This window comes from Mustela erminea, chromosome 7, assembly GCF_009829155.1.
Source record: "Mustela erminea isolate mMusErm1 chromosome 7, mMusErm1.Pri, whole genome shotgun sequence".
Lineage (NCBI taxonomy): Eukaryota > Metazoa > Chordata > Mammalia > Carnivora > Mustelidae > Mustela > Mustela erminea.
Window position 1 is genome coordinate 104447776 of NC_045620.1, and position 16073 is coordinate 104463848.

The 16073-nt window shown below is 40.4% G+C and overlaps 1 protein-coding gene across 1 annotated transcript in view; it reads left to right on the forward strand.

The window, feature by feature from the left end:
* Nucleotides 1-3492: 3492 nt before the first annotated feature.
* Nucleotides 3493-16073, forward strand: part of CKAP2L (cytoskeleton associated protein 2 like) — a 30760-nt gene continuing 18179 nt past the window's right edge. Inside the window, exons 1-4 of the mRNA XM_032352751.1 lie at nt 3493-3609; nt 5901-5967; nt 7793-7844; nt 14437-15683. Of these exons, the coding sequence (XP_032208642.1) occupies nt 3579-3609; nt 5901-5967; nt 7793-7844; nt 14437-15683 (1397 nt within the window). The 5' untranslated portion in view covers nt 3493-3578. The remainder of the gene's footprint in view (nt 3610-5900; nt 5968-7792; nt 7845-14436; nt 15684-16073) is intronic.

Below are 16073 nucleotides of genomic sequence, written 5' to 3' on the forward strand. Positions count from 1 at the left end.
AATAGACCCTCAACTCTATGGTCAATTAATCTTTGACAAAGCAGGATAGAATGTCCAATGGAAAAAAGATAGTCTCTTCAACAAATGGTGTTGGGAAAATTGGACAGCTGCATGCAGAAAAATGAAACTGGAGCATTTCCTTACACCACACACAAAAATAGACTCAAAATGGATGAAAGATCTCAATGTGAGACAGGAATCCATCAAAATCCTTGAGGAGAACACAGGCAGCAACCTCTTCGACCTCAGCCGCAGTAACCTTCCTAGGAACATCGCCAAAAGCAAAAGAAGCAAGGGCAAAAATGAACTATTGGGACTTCATCAGGATCAAAAGCTTTTGCACAGCAAAGGAAACAGTCAACAAAATCAAAAGACAACCAACAAAATGGAAGAAGATATTTGCAAATGACATATCAGATAAAGGGCTAGTATCCAAATCTATAAAGAACTTATCAAACTCAACACCCAAAGAACAAATAATCCAATCAAGAAATAGGCAGAGGACATGAACAGACATTTCTGCAAAGAAGATATCCAGATGGCCAACAAACATATGAAAAAGTGCTCAACATCACTCAGCATCTGGGAAATACAAATCAAAACCACAGTGATATACCACCTCACACCAGTCAGAATGGCTAAAATTAACAAATCAGGAAATGACAGGTGCTGATGGGGGTGCAGAGAAAAGGGAACCCTCCTACACCGTTGGTGGGAATGCAAGCTGGTGCAGCCACTCTGAAAAACAGTATAGAGGTTCCTCAAAAATTTGAAAATAGATCTACCCTTATGACCCAGCAATCATACTACTGGGTATTTACCACAAAGATAAAATGTAGTGATCTGAAGGAGCACACGTACCCCAAGGTTTATAGCAGCATGTCCACAGTAGCCGAACTATGGAAAGAGCCTAGATGTCCATCAATAGATGAATGGATAAAGATGTGGAACATATATACAATGGAATATTTTGCAGCCATCAAAAAAAAATGAAATCTTGCCATTTGCAAGGAGATGGATGAAACTAGAGTGTATTATGCTAAGCAAAATAAGCCAATCAGAGAAAGACAATTACCATATGATCTCACTAATATGAGGAATTTGAGAAACAAGACAGAGGATCATAGGGGGAAGGGAGAGAAAAATGAAACAAGATGAAACCAGAGAGGGAGACAAACCATAAGAGACTCTTAATCTCAGGAAAAAAACTGAGGGTTGCTGGAATGGAGGGGATTGGGAGGAATGAGGTGGTTGAGTGATGGACACTGGGGAGGGTATATGCTATGGTGAGTGCTGTGAATTGTGTAAGACTGATGAATTACAGACCTGCACCCCTGAAACAAATAATACATTATGTGTTAATTTAAAAAAATAAAAATGACAAGCTGAATACTTTAAAAAAAAAAAAAAACCTATCTAGCTTTCTTTCCACACTTTGTGTCCCACAAAATAGTCCCTCAACTATCCAAAGAATGTAGAAAGGGGTGTGGAACTGGCCTATGTTACTCAAAGTGGGACCAATTAGCAAGAGGCTTATTTGAGCTCATTTCAAAGAAAGTTTCATAATAATCAGGGCTTTCTAATAAGGTAAGGCAATTCCTTGACACCAGCAATATTCCTGCAAAGACGAAATACCTAATGGGATCTATAGAATCCTCTTGCACTGGGTGGGAGATCAGGCAAGATAATTTGAAATCCATTCAATTACTAAAATTCCATAAAGACCAACAGAACTCCCTCTGCTTTTCTGAAACTGTCTGTAAACAAGCCTCTTTCTTACTCATTAACCAAAAAGGCTCTTGCCCAGCTGCTATTGTTAACCATTAGGAAGGATCGCGGTCCTCGACAAAGAGTCCAAAATTTTCATTAAAATAATTGTCAGTTGTTGTATTTGAAGCATATTTGTATATAATTAATGTAAATATGAAGATGCATAAATCCAGAAACCTCTGCATGGCTCCCCGCTAAACTCCCCACTGGAGGCCAAAGTGAAAAGCCGCTATGATAGCTTCATGCCCAGCTGAGTGCCCAACTGGTGAAGCAAATGTGGCAAACAAGGACCCAGACATGACCCCCTCTCTACCCAACTTCTCAGCATCCAGGAGAGAGGTACCCTGACATGCAGAATACCGGAAACATTCCCCAGACCTCTTCATGAAACAAGCGAATAGGCAAAACAGGGGGCAAGCTTTTTTTTTTTTTTTTTAATTTATTTATTAGTCAGACAGAGATCACAAGTAGGTGGAGAGGCAGGCAGAGAGAGGAAGGGAAGCAGGCTCCTTGCTGAGCAGAGAGCCCGATGCAGGGCTTGATCCCAGGACCCTGGGATCATGACCTGAGCCAAAGGCAGAGGCTTTAACCCACTGAGCCACCCAGGTGCCCCAGGGGGCAAGCTTTGAAGGAAAACTTTCAGGCTGAAATAAGAGGAGTGGGGTGTGTCTAATGACTCAGGAAGACTTAAAAAGGAACCACTCTGAAAGCAGCATGGCACTTCCTCTAAAAATTGAAAATCGAAATACCATATAATCCAACAAAACTCCTTCTCTATAAACACCCCCAAAGAAGATGCCAATAGGTAGCTGTGCACCCATGTTTATAGTAGGGTTACTCACAGCAGCTAAAAGGTGGAAACAACCCAAGTGTCCATCCACAGATGAACGGATAAAGGTGGTACAAGCATACAAGGGAATATGATTCCGCCTTAGAAAGGGAGGAGATCCCGCCATATGATGCGACATGGATGAACCTTGAGGGCTTACTGCTTAGGGAAATAAGCCGACAATACCACCTAAATGGGAGTCGCTGAGTAATCAAAATCACACATAGAAAGTGAAGTGATGCTTCCCCTCCCCCGTCCAAAGGGAGGGGTGGATTTCCACTTTAATGGGGATAGAGTTTCTATTTAGGACCATAAACAAGTTCGGGATTTGGATGGTGGTGAGAGTTGTACAACATAGTGAATGTACTTAATGCCATTGGACTGTGCACTTAAATCTGGTTAAAATGGCAATTTCCGTTACGTGTATGTTGCCTCGGTTAAAAAGAAAAAAAAAATTAGAAAAGAGCAGCCACCCTGCCGTACTAAGAACTTAGAGCTTTTAGATTCATGAGAACGTTCACAAGTAAAGCTAATATGCTGGTGACGCGCTCCGAATTCATCAGATTTGGGGTTTACCTTATTGTTTTCAGAGCTCCTGTGACTCTGAGGGTGTGAGAGGAGTAAGGCGGCCCTGCCTATGCTGCCGAGCGGGTTTTCGTAACCGACTCCACCCAACTCCACGACCGGCAGTGCACGGTCCCTCAGAAGAAACCAGCCCGACTCTCCCGCGAACGCGGTCGCAAGTTCCCGCAGCCGCCTTTAATGTCCGGGAGCTGCACGTTCTTCCAATCAAAGGGCTCCCGGGGAGGGCTCGAAGGGTAGAGCCAACCGGAAGGCCCCTATTCCTTTTGTCCCGCCCTCTCCTGCTTCCTATTGGAGGGTTTCAAACCCACAGGAGCCAATGAGAGCGAGAGGACGCGTTGGGCCCGGTCCGTAGCTTCAGGCGCGGGCTTTGAAGAAAAACTGTCGCGGAGGTGTCATGGTGCCACCGGGGCCGTCCGCAGCCGCGGGTGAGTAAGATCGTGAGGCCCTGCGTCTTGCAGACGCTCCAGCAGGGGCGGGGAAGAAGGGAGGCCACCGAGTCAGTTATTTTAGCGGGAAGTGTCGGTCCGCTCCCGTGCCTCAGTCTCCCCCTTGGGCGTTTCCAGTCCAGAAAGCGCTGATGCGAGCCCAGGCCCTGGCCCTGGGTAGGGAGAGTAGATGCGGAGCCAGATGCCTTATAGGCATCTTCCCCGTAATTCCTGCAGCAGCTCTGCAAAGAGACGTCATTGTCATCTCGTTTAGATGGAGACCCTGAGACCCCTTCCCCGGGTCGCACACCCCAAAGGAAGCCAAGCGCTCCCTAACCCAGATTGGGCTCCAGGCAGAGCCTGGGCGTGGTCCTCTGTGCTGCCGCCTGATCTTTGACAGCTGCCAGGAGGCGGTGTCTGACCCTAAAGGGGGGCGGTGGACGCGGTTGGGGGCGAAAGGGGGGCGTGGGCACTGGAAGTTGGTTAAATCTGCACCGAGAACTGAGGGTCCTGGGTTCCCTGATCTCTTAAACGTACCTGGAGCCCTTAGCTGCCTTTCAAAATATGGCTCAGAGGCCACCAACTCCCAAAATGCACACAGTGTTTTGATAGTTTCAGTAATACTACCTGTTGACTATCTGCTAGGTCATGGGCACTGTCCTAGGCACTTTACATAACAGCCCTTAAAGATAGGCATTTCTGTCTCTATTTTATAGGTTCAGCAGCAGTGAGGTTTGCTAACTTGCTAGAAGCCACAGCGCTGGGATTTTGACCCGGTCTCTCAGCCAGTGCTCTCTACACTGCCTGGCACAGTAAAATGCATAATCCTCAAAGTTGTCTCCTAGGGATGCATCAGAGCTGGATATCAAAACACACAGCAACTCAGTTTAATGAAATTAAGAATTGTTTTGCACCCCATTGTCTTTTTTTTTTTTTTTTGGTCATTATTGAATTTTAGCCTTCTCCAACCACCTATTACTCCTCTCACTCATTCCCTGCTTCTGAACTCTCATAATTCTTTCTTTGACCCTTTCTTAGGATACCTAGATTTTTCCCTATATTGTAATTATTGTTGTTTATTTTATTTTCACTCCTAGATTGAAACTTCCTGAAGACAGAAATACTGAATTTTCATACCCTCACAAATGCCTTGCTTAGAAAGTCACCATGTAGGGGCTCCTGGGTGGTTCAGTGGGTTAAGCCTCTGCCTTAGGCTCAGGTTATGATCTCGGGGTCCTGGGATTGAGCCCCACATCGGGCTCTCTGCTCAGCAGGGATCCTGCTTCCCCCTTTCTCTCTGCCTGCTGCTCTCCATACTTGCAATCTCTGTCAAAAAAATAAATAAAATCTTTTTTAAAAAAAAAGAAAGTCACCATGTAATAGATGTTTGCCATGAACCCCCTAACCTATTTTGTCCTCAGGCTCAAAGAAAACCATGTAAGGGTTTGTGGCAAAAATCTTCATCCCTGTCGAAAAACCAAAAAACAGTAAGACCAGACCAAGTGGCTCCTGGGTGATTCAGTTGGTTAGGCATTCAACTCTTGATTTCAGCTCAGGTCTTGATCTCAGGGTCATGAGTTCAAACCTCACATTGAGATCCATGCTGGGCGTGGAGCCTACTTAAAAAAATAAAATATTAAAAAAAAAAAAAAAAAAAAAAGACCAGGACTGGTTAACCAGCTCTGATAAGCCAATAACAGATTTCTTCATGTAAAACATAATACGTTATAGCTGAGAACAGTGACTGTGAGCAAGGACTCTGGAGTTGGATAAACCTGGTTTCAAATCCTGGTTTTGCTACATATTAGCTAGGTGATTTGGGCATATCATTTACCCTCTTTAGATTTCAGCCTGTAAAATACCACATAGGATTGTTGTGTGGATTAAAGAAAGTAATGTAAGTATGAAGAGTTTAGTATAGGACATGGCATACTGATAATATTTTTAATATAGACATTAACTTGGAGGCAAATTTGTGGGTTTAGGAACTTTGTAACATATGGACAGTCTAAAGCCAAAATTATTACAGAAGAGTGCCATCTTTTAGAATATTAGTTAAAATCTCCAACTAGGGGCACCTGGGTGGCTCAGTGGGTTGAGCCTCTGCCTTCAGCTCAGGTCCTGGGATGGAGTCCCTCATCGGGCTCTCTGCTCAGCGGGGAGCCTGCTTCCCCCCTCCAATCTGCCCCTGTGCCTACTTGCGATCTCTCTCCTTCAAATAAATAAATAAAATATTAAAAAAGAAATCTACAACTAAAGTTCTGCTGTTTGTTTTCCTGCCTATTTTGCAGAAGAGCGGCAGAGAAAGCTCCAGGAGTACCTAGCAGCCAAGGGAAAACTGAAGTGCCAAAACACCAAGTGAGTTTGTCTCACACAATTATGCAAGTTTTGTTGCCCTCGTTGCTACTAGCAACTTAAAGCCTTTCAAAACATAGTCCTTTGGGGGTGCCTAGGGGGCTCAGTTGGTTAAGTGTCTTCCTCCGGCTCAGGTCATGATCCCAGGGTCCTGGGATGGAGCCCCATGTTGGGCTCCCTGCCCAGTGGGGAGCCTACTTCTCCTTCTCTCCCTGTTTGTACTCTCTTTCTCTCTCTCTATCAAATAAACATTTTTTTTAAAAGAAAGGACATACTCTTTAAAAAAAAAAAAATAGCCCCTTTTGGGGCGCCTGGGTGGCTCAGTGGGTTAAAGCCTCTGCCTTCAGCTCGGGTCATGATCCCAGGGTTCTGGGATTGAGCCCCGCCTAGGGCTCTCTGTGCGGCAGGGAGCCTGCTTCCTCCATTCTCTCTGCCTGCCTCTCTGCCTACTTGTGATCTCTGTCTGTCAAATAAATAAATAAAATCTTTAAAAAAAAAATAGCCCTTTTGTTTGCAGTCTACTCAAACTGCATTGAGAGCCTATGATAACTCAGAAAAGAGTACATTGGTCCAAACATAACAAAAAAAAAAAAAAACCTGAGCAGGTTAAGCACTAATATTATGACAGTCTCTAAAGTGGGGGAAGTGGGGAGATCTACAGTATTACCTACAATGCTGGAATTTTTCCTATCCCTGCGTTTATTCCTGGGGAAGTGATTCTTGTGAAGGCTAGAAAAGGTCAAGGAGTTGAATGACCCTGGTTTTGTTGTTCCTTGCTAAGGCAGGAGAGCCAGTTACAGTCAGTCCTCCATAGCTGCACACCAACATCCTCCAGCCCAACAATGGTCTTTGGCCATTCTCTCAGCACTTACTCTTGAGTTGGACAGAATATGACTGTTTCACTTTTATCTTCCATCAACATCTTGCCATTGTAGTGGTGTTATTAGTCCTCTTGCTTAACATTGATATATTTTCTCCTCAAAGAAGAGGAAGTGAATTTTTACAAAGTTAGCTTTGACCTTTTATTTTAGTTTCCTTTAACTTTGGAGTTTTACTCAACTCTATTTCCTTGATTAAATAAATTTAATTCATTTATTCAACAAATATTTATTTAATACATATAATATATCAGTCACTCTTGGTTCTGGAGATGTGGTACTTAACAAGACAGAGAGGTCCCTCCCCCTCCAGGGTTTATGTTCAAGATGTGGGAAACTAACAGCAAATCATGATCAAAGTCCCTTTTAGTCTGGGAATTGTTTTTGATCCATGCAGACTGAACCCTTCTAAACTCCTCTACTTTCCTATCCACTGTTACATTTTCTGCTCACTGGCTAGATTTCATATGTGCTCCTGTTCTTTTAATTCTATCTCTTTTTTCACCTCTGAATATTCATTATCTGAAGTTACTTAAAACTTGAAAATGGAAGTTTTTCAAAGAAGCTGTTAATTACCTTCTTGACATCATATCTCTACAATATTGCATACTGCAGTATTCAAGAAATGATGTTTCAATGAACAACAGTATGTGAATATGAAGAAGACATGTATTTCATTAATCTTGTTAGAATGCTGCATTTATGCATAGGACATTTCTGAAAGGATCACAAAAAAATGGGTAAGAGTGGTGTGGTTGCTGAGGAGTAGAATAACAGGACTAAGAAAGGGGTAATAAGGAGACTTTATTGCATATAATTTTGAATTATTTTACAATATACAGAAATTCCAATGATTTAAAATTCTAATCTTAATAAATCTTAATCATCATACTTCCCAGGCCTTGCTGATCCTTCTGTAGTAAGAATTAATCTTATTTTGTCTTTTATAGGCCTTATCTAAAAGCCAAGAGCAATTGTCTGAATCCTCCACCTTCTAAATCTGTAAGTAGAAATTAGTCTTTCAAAAAATAATCATTTTTCTGATGGAGGCATAATACTCCATAGTGTATATGGACCACATCTTCCTTATCCATTCGTCTGTTGAAGGGCATCTTGGTTCTTTCCATAGTTTGGCGACCGTGGCCATTGCTGCTATAAACATTGGGGTACAGATGGCCCTTCTTTTCACTACATCTGTATCTTTGGGGTAAATACCCAGGAGTGCAATGGCAGGGTCATAGGGAAGTTCTATTTTTAATTTCTTGAGGAATCTCCACACTGTTCTCCAAAGAGGCTGCACCAACTTGCATTCCCACCAACAGTGTAAGAGGGTTCCCCTTTCTCCACATCCCCTCCAACACATGTTGTTTCCTGTTTTGTTAATTTTGGCCATTCTAACTGGTAAATTGGAAGGGGAGGTGAATCATGAGAGACTATGGACGCTGAAAAACAATCTGAGGGGTTTGAAGTGGCGGGGGCGGGTGGGAGGTTGGGGTACCAGGTGGTGGGTATTATAGAGGGCACGGATTGCATGGAGCACTGGGTGTGGTGAAAAAATAATGAATACTGTTTTTCTGAAAATAAATAAATTAATTAAAATAAATAAATAAATAAAAATAATCATGTTGTGGGTGTCTGGGTGACTCAGCCCATTAAGTGGCTGATTCTCGATTTCAGCTCAGGTCATGATCTCAGGGTCATGAGATCGAGCCCCACATCTCAGCACGGAGTCTGCTTGAGATCCTCTCCCTCTGCCCCTCCCCCTGCTCATGGACTCACTCTTTCTCTCTCTCTCTCTCTCTCTCTCTCTCAAACAAATAAATTAAATACATCTTTAAAATATAGTCATGATCATTTGGGGGGCACCTGGGTAACTCAGGCAGTTGAGTGACTGACTCTGGATTTTGGCTCAAGTCATGAGAGTGAGAACCTGTGGTCTTAACCACTTGGGTATGCTGCCATGAAGTTAAATGGCTCATTTAAAGGGAACACCTATATTAGATCTTCCAAGCTACTAACAAGCTATGCTTCCTAAACAGTTCAGCTATATTATGGATAGAGTGGTAGAGGATCCTCACATTTTCAAGGTTTAAATGGAAGAAATTAGCCTTCTGAAAGGCTACATATAACATCATTAGACACTGAATGATAGAAAATATATATAAGAACACTGGCAGATCATGATGTGATCACTGGGTTAGACTTCTACTTCATGTAGATTGAATTAGTGTAGCACACAAGTATTAAACGAAAAATCTGCTGGGAAAAAAGCGTCCTCAATCAGAGTTCCCAGAGGCTTCTCTGGGAAGCTGACAATACTGATTACCCAGTTGTGAAGATAAAAATTAAGTGGGAAAGGCAAGTATGGAACAGGATGAACTAAGAAGCCTAGGCAAATAATAGTCATCATTACAATTGTATAATGCCTTATAATTTATAAAAAATTTATAAAACATTTTCATACCTAATTATAATAGCTAACATTTGAGTACTTATCATTCTGATACTGGGTGAGACACTTAAATATAATATCTCAATTAATATTCAAAAGAACCCTGTAAGAAAAGTGGCCTTATGATTTAATGTCCAGATACCTTCATGAATAAAAGGAGGTACTGTTATGTTGGGCTAATGATCATAAATAAAAACTATCTTGTGAAAAATAGGATGTTATGACACACTTCCTAGAAGATATATATCATTATTGTTATTTTACAAATGAGAGGACTAAGGCTCAAGGAAATTGAATACTTTGCCAAAATTATACAGCCAGTAATTATACAGACTCAAGACTTGAACAAAGCTCTTCTGGCATACTCTTACTGCAGTGTTGCTACTCAAAGGAACACAAAGTTTTTCATTTTCTGTTCCTATCTGGCAGTTTAATATATTGAACCAATATCTGAAAGGATTCCTTGGAGCCATACCCTTAAATTTATTGAGAAACTATGATATATAATTGTTAAAAACTGACTAGGTCCAAATCCTAACTTCTTCATTTTCTAGCTAAATGATCTTGGGCAAGTTATTATATGTGCTGCCAAAGCGAACATGACCCTGGGCAAGTTATATAACTTTATCTGTAAAATGAAAATAATAGGAGATTTCTCATGGAGTTATTCAGAGGAAATACACACATACACACACACACACACACACAATACATATATATATACATATAAACATATATATATGTTGAGAAGTATGATAGGGTAATGAACTATAAGCTTCTAAGCACAGAAATCTAGGTTAAAATTTTTGTGGTTAACTGAAACAAAAAGAGACCCAAGGAAAAAGGGAAAGGTGTTATGTTTTCCTTTTTTTTTTTTAAGATTTATTTATTTGACAGACAGAGATCACAAATAGGCAGAAAGGCAGGCAGAGAGAGGAGAAAGCTGGCTCCCCGCTGAGCAGGGAGCCCAATGTGGGGCTCTATCCCAGGACCCTGAGATCGTGACCCAAGCCAAAGACAGAGGCTTTAACCCACTGAGCCACCCAGGCACCCCTTCATTTTTTTTTTTTTAACATTTTGTTCATTTGAGAGAGAGAGAGAGCATGCACATAAGAAAGAGAGAGAGAGAGCAAGAAGAAAGGGGAAAGGGAGAAACAGACTCCCCAATGAGCAAGGAGCCCAACATGGGGCTCCCTCCCAGGACCCTGAGATCAAGACCTGAGCTGAAAGCAGACACTGAACCAACTGAGCCACCCAGGCACCCCATGTTTTCAATTTTTAAAGAAGAATATATTTGTATGGTTTTCTAAATGAATTATAGTGAGTGTCAAATTTCATTTATCTTAAAATGCCAATATTTACACTGTGCCTGAAATTACATCCTTTACAACTAATTTAAACTAACAATGAAAAACTTTACTTTAAATGTTAACTTTAAAAAGTATGAAAAGGCACAGGGTTTGTCAAAGTTATTTTGGACATATATGAACAAAAGTGCTTGAAAAACACTGATAAGATGAGTTTTTGCAATCTCTTTCAGCCTTACTACAGCCCTTATTTCATCATATCATAATTTTTTTGTGCATATATCTTTTCTATTAGTGCTCCTCAGGGGTAAGTATCTTCCCTTCTCATCTTGCATGCCCTTAGAGTCTAGCACAGTGCCTAGCATATATTCAGTAAACCTGCTGTAATACAAACCCTCGTCATATCCTTTGTGCATTTTCTCTCTCCCCTGGCTTCATATGTCCAAAATAAAGTGACCAAATTCAGTTTAGATCAATTGTTCCCTCTTCTACAGTCTTTGATTTTTTTTGTTTTAATCAGTTTGATCCATCAATTCTGCAGTGAGTCATCAGAGACCAAGAGTTAGAGACTGAATTTCCACCTTCAACCCTGCCCCTAATACCCTGCCTGACCTTCGGCAGCTCACTTTCCCTCTCAAATGAAGGGGCTCAATTCCAGTCTTGGGGGCACCTAGATATGGCTCAGGGGCAACCTTGATCTCAGGGTTGTAGGTTCGAGCCCCATGTTGGGTGCAGAGATTACCTAAAAATAAAATCTTAAAATAATAACAATAATAATAAAATTTCAGCCTTAATTCTCTGTATTTGCATATTGATTGCAGGCTATTCTATTAGCCTGATGTCTCTTCTAAGTCTAGATTTTCTCTCAATGTAATACTTAAAACTGCAGAACCAGTTCTACCACTTACCATAAATTAGCAAGGTCAGGCTGATCGCAAATAAAGATATAAAAACTGAACAAAAGAGAAAATATTTGCAAGTCATATATGATAAGGACCTACTATCCAGGATATATAAAGAGCTCTTGCAGGTCAGCAATTAAAAAGACAAATAATTAAAATGGACAAAAGACAATAATAATAATAATAATAAAATGGACAAAAGATCTATATAGACCTTTCTCCAAAGGAGATATACAAATGGCCAATAAGAGATGAAAAGATGTTCCATATCATTACCCATCAGAGAAATGCAAATAAAAACCACAATGAAATACTACTTCATACCCACTAGGATGGTTATAATAAAAAAAAGACAGATAACAAGGATTGGGGAGGATATGGAGAAATTAGAACTTTTATACAATGTTGGTGGGAAAGTAAAATGCGGCAGCCACTTTGGGAAACAGTTTAGCAGTTCCTCAGAATTTAAACAGAGTTACCATATGACCTAGCAATTCTACTCCTATGTATATATCCAAGAGAACTGAAAACATGCTCACACAAAAGCTGATAACAAATGTTCACAGCAACATTATTCGTAATAACTAAAAAGTGTAAACAACCTAAATGTCCATCAGTCAATGAGGGAATAACGAAAATGTGGTATATCCATGAAATAAAATATTTATTCAGCCATTAAAAGTAATGCAGTGCATGTGTGCAAACAAGGAGTATAGGAGAATTCTCTGCACTTATCACTCAAGTTTGTTTTGAACCTAAAACTGTTCTTAAAAATAAAGTTTTTTATTGAAAATTAGTGGTGAAGACTGACACATGCTACAATATGGGTGAACCTCAAGAACATTCTGCTAAGTGAAAGAAGCCAGACACAGAGGGCCACATATTGTATGATGCCATTTACACAAAATGTCCAGACTAGGCAAATCGGTAGAGGCAGAAAGTAGATTAGTGGTTGCCACTGTTTGTGGGGACAGGGAAATGAGGAATGCCTTCTAACAGGTATGGGATTTCTTTCTGGGGTGATGAAAATATTCTGGAACGAGAGAGTGGCAATGGTTATACAACCCTATGAATATACTAAAACCCACTGAATTACAAACTTTAAAATGGGGAATTCTTTGTGATACAAGTTATATTTCAATTTTTTAAAAAAGGAGAAGAAGAAGAACGCCTAAGGATGCCTGGGTGGCTCAGTGAGTTAAATGTCTGCCTTCAGCTCAGGTCATGATCCTTGAGTCCTGGGATTGAGTCCCACATGGGGCTCCTTAATCAGGGGGGAGCCTACTTTTCCCTCTGCCTGCTGCTCCCCCTGCTTGTGCACTCTCTGTCTGACAAATAAATAAATAAAATCTTTAAACAACAACAACAACTAAGGAATAGCACGTTAGACATGTTTGGAAACTTTGATACCATCATCCCTGCCTCTTCAGTAAGCAATAATAGAGTGGTGAGAGGTTGATGTAAACACTGGGACTCAAGCAATAACCCCCTATAGCCATGTGGTTATCCATCCATCTCCCTGCCTCCCACTTCCAACCCTCCCCTATACCACGACCAGCAACACCACCATTCGCATACCATTCTAGAGCGGACATCTCTTTGCCCTTAATGCCAAGTGGTTTTGGTTACAGACTTTCTTTAAACATTCACAAAATTTACATAGTAATTCTCAACAATATTACCAAATCAAAAGTAAAGAGTGGTAACTCTAGCACTCCCATATCTTCCCCTGGAGACATATAATCTACAAATCTGCCAAATTCTCCTTTCTGAAACTTGTTTTTAGTGCAAATGCTCTGGAATCCACAATTGCTCCAATTATTTACTGTATCAATTCTAATCTCCCATCCCCTGGCACCTGGGTGGCTCAGTGGGTTAAGCCTCTGTGTTAAGTTCAGGTCATGATCTCAGGGTCCCGGGATCGAACCCCTCTCTCTCTGCCTGCCTACTTGTGATCTCTCCATCAAATAAATAAATAAAATCTTAAAAAAAATAAAGAACTGCTTAAAAATTTTTTAAAAACTAAATAAACTCCTATCCCTAGTGTTTTTTTAATTTTCTATAACCTAGTCCTACCTTTCTTATCCAAGATTAAATCACATGAATGAAACATTTACTTGTTGATAATGTAGAATCTAACCGTAAAACCCTGTCCTGACTTTACAAGTATAACTAACTTTCTACTGAAATGTAAAACTTCATTGAAAACGATTCCAGAGTATCTCAGGTCTCCCAGCACCTACCATCTATCCTTGCCACTGATCTCCAGGGATGAGACAAAGGTTCTTGAGTGACCCTGTGACCTTTACAAAAGCAGTGTTGTTTAAAAAAAAAAACAGTGTAGCAATACACAGTACTACTAGGAAGAACTTGGGAGGTACCCTAACATTAGTTTATTATGTATATATCTTTCCAGAGTCCCTAGAAGGACACTTCATTTGGGACATAATGGGCATTCAGCAAATACTTGTTCAACTGAGGCAAATTTTATTTTTAAATGTAATTTTTGTGTGTTCACTGCATCTCTGCTTAATTCTATCAAGTTAAAATATTCTGGTATATTTCTAGTGAAAGCTCAAATTATAAAGACCTTATAGGGACACGACATCAAATGGCTCCATTGGTTGAGCTTCTTGACTCTTGGTTTCAGCTTAGGTCTTGATCTCAGGGTCATGAGATCGAGTCCCTTATAAAGCTGCAGTTCGAACCCCTCATTGGTCTCTATGCTCTGCACTCAGTGGAGAGTCTGCTTAAGATTTTCTCCCTCTCCCTCTGCCCCTCCCCCAACTCGTGCCTTTATTTTCTCAGATTTAGCTGTCTTAAATGAAATTCTGAATAACTAATTTTTTAGTTTTTTTACTAATTTTTTTGTTTTTAAAACTGAGTTATTGTTATGAATTTATTTTTTTGATGTGTCTCTTTGTCTTTTTTAGCATATTATACCCAAAAAAGATGTTACCAATCGTGTTGCTTTGCCTACCAAAGGTACAAGACCCATCAGCATTAAACTCCAACCCAGACCTGCCAATAATACAGGACCCCAGAACCCAAAGTTGGAGGCACCAAAACTTCTGGGTAAAAGGCTGACTTCAGGATGTGTTTCTTCTAATTCAAACTGCAAGCCTTCCAGCAGTTATCAACCACAGCATAAAGCTGGGCCATCCACTACTGGAGAATTATCTAGAAAAACTATAGTTTCACTTAATGTGCAAGAATTGAAAACTGCAAAGCAGCAGGTAGCAGATCAAGGAACTACTAAATATTCAGACTCTGTGGACAATAACCATATTGAACATGAACACTTGGATAGCTGTCTAAAAGAGATAAACAAAGAGAACTTGCCCCAAACCTTACCAGACTCTGAAAGGAAGTCAAATCCTGAATTATGGACAATAAGTAAACCAAAGACTAACTCTTATAATCAAATCAAGAGCAGTTTGGCTCCCAAACAAGCCTTGGGCAAAAGTTCCGGGAATAGTGCTGTTCTGAAAGACAGAGTTAATAAACAATTTGTTGGAAAAACACAAATTAGGATACCACCAGTAAAATCACAGCAACTCTCTAGAGGAACAAATCTTGCCAGACCAGGAGAAAAACTCCCAAAGACAGTTCCCTCTCACAATGTTCAGATCCTTAGTAGAACTCAGGCACCAAATAAACCAGTGGTCAAGGATATAAAGGTTAATAGAGATAAATATGAAAGACCAAATGAAACTAAGTTTAAATCACACATTGTTACTGAACAGAAAATAAAACAAACCAAATCCTGGACATGCCCTACTGTGCTTCAGGGAGGCTTTAATAACAGACATCCAAACATTAAGCAAGATCAGAAATCCACCCGACCTTGTTTTAGAACTCAGACATCATGTGCACTGCAAAATTCAAGAGCCATAAGCCAAAGGCCTAATTTGGCAGTTGGCAGTTTTAATTCGGTCATCCCAAGTACCCCTAACATAACAACAAATGGAACCAATAGGAATAAATGCAGCAACAGCTATCAACAAAAAGCACAGACTTTGGACTCCAAGTTGAAAAAGACTCTTCCCCAGAACCATTTTCTCAATAAAACAGCTCCCAAAACTCAAGCTGGTAACAAAACCATAAGTGGAGGAAGAGTCCCAAATGAGACCCAGACTAATCCAAATATTAAGAAGAAGATCACAGCAGAGGATCGAAGGTACTTTGCTTAATTCCATAATTTTGCAATCTAAGATTAGGCAATTGACCATCAGGAATATTCAGGCCATAAATAAGGGCTTCTGAGTGATTTTTAGCCACAACCCTGAAAGAAAGAAGATTGGAAGCAAGTATAACAAATATTGACTTGACAGACTAGGTGGGACATATGTGTGTTATAAATTATTCCCTGTAATTTTCTGTATGCTTGAAATTATTTTTTAAAACAAAATTGAAACAGAATGTTTGATTAAGACATAGGGGTTGTAGAAGCAGGCTACTCGTTCAAGAAGTACCTTGCAGGAACTGAACAACAGTGTAAGAGGGCGGAGTGGGAAGAGCCAGAGTAGTGGTTTTGTATAGCTAGGAAGTGGGGAGTTGGTAGTCCCTT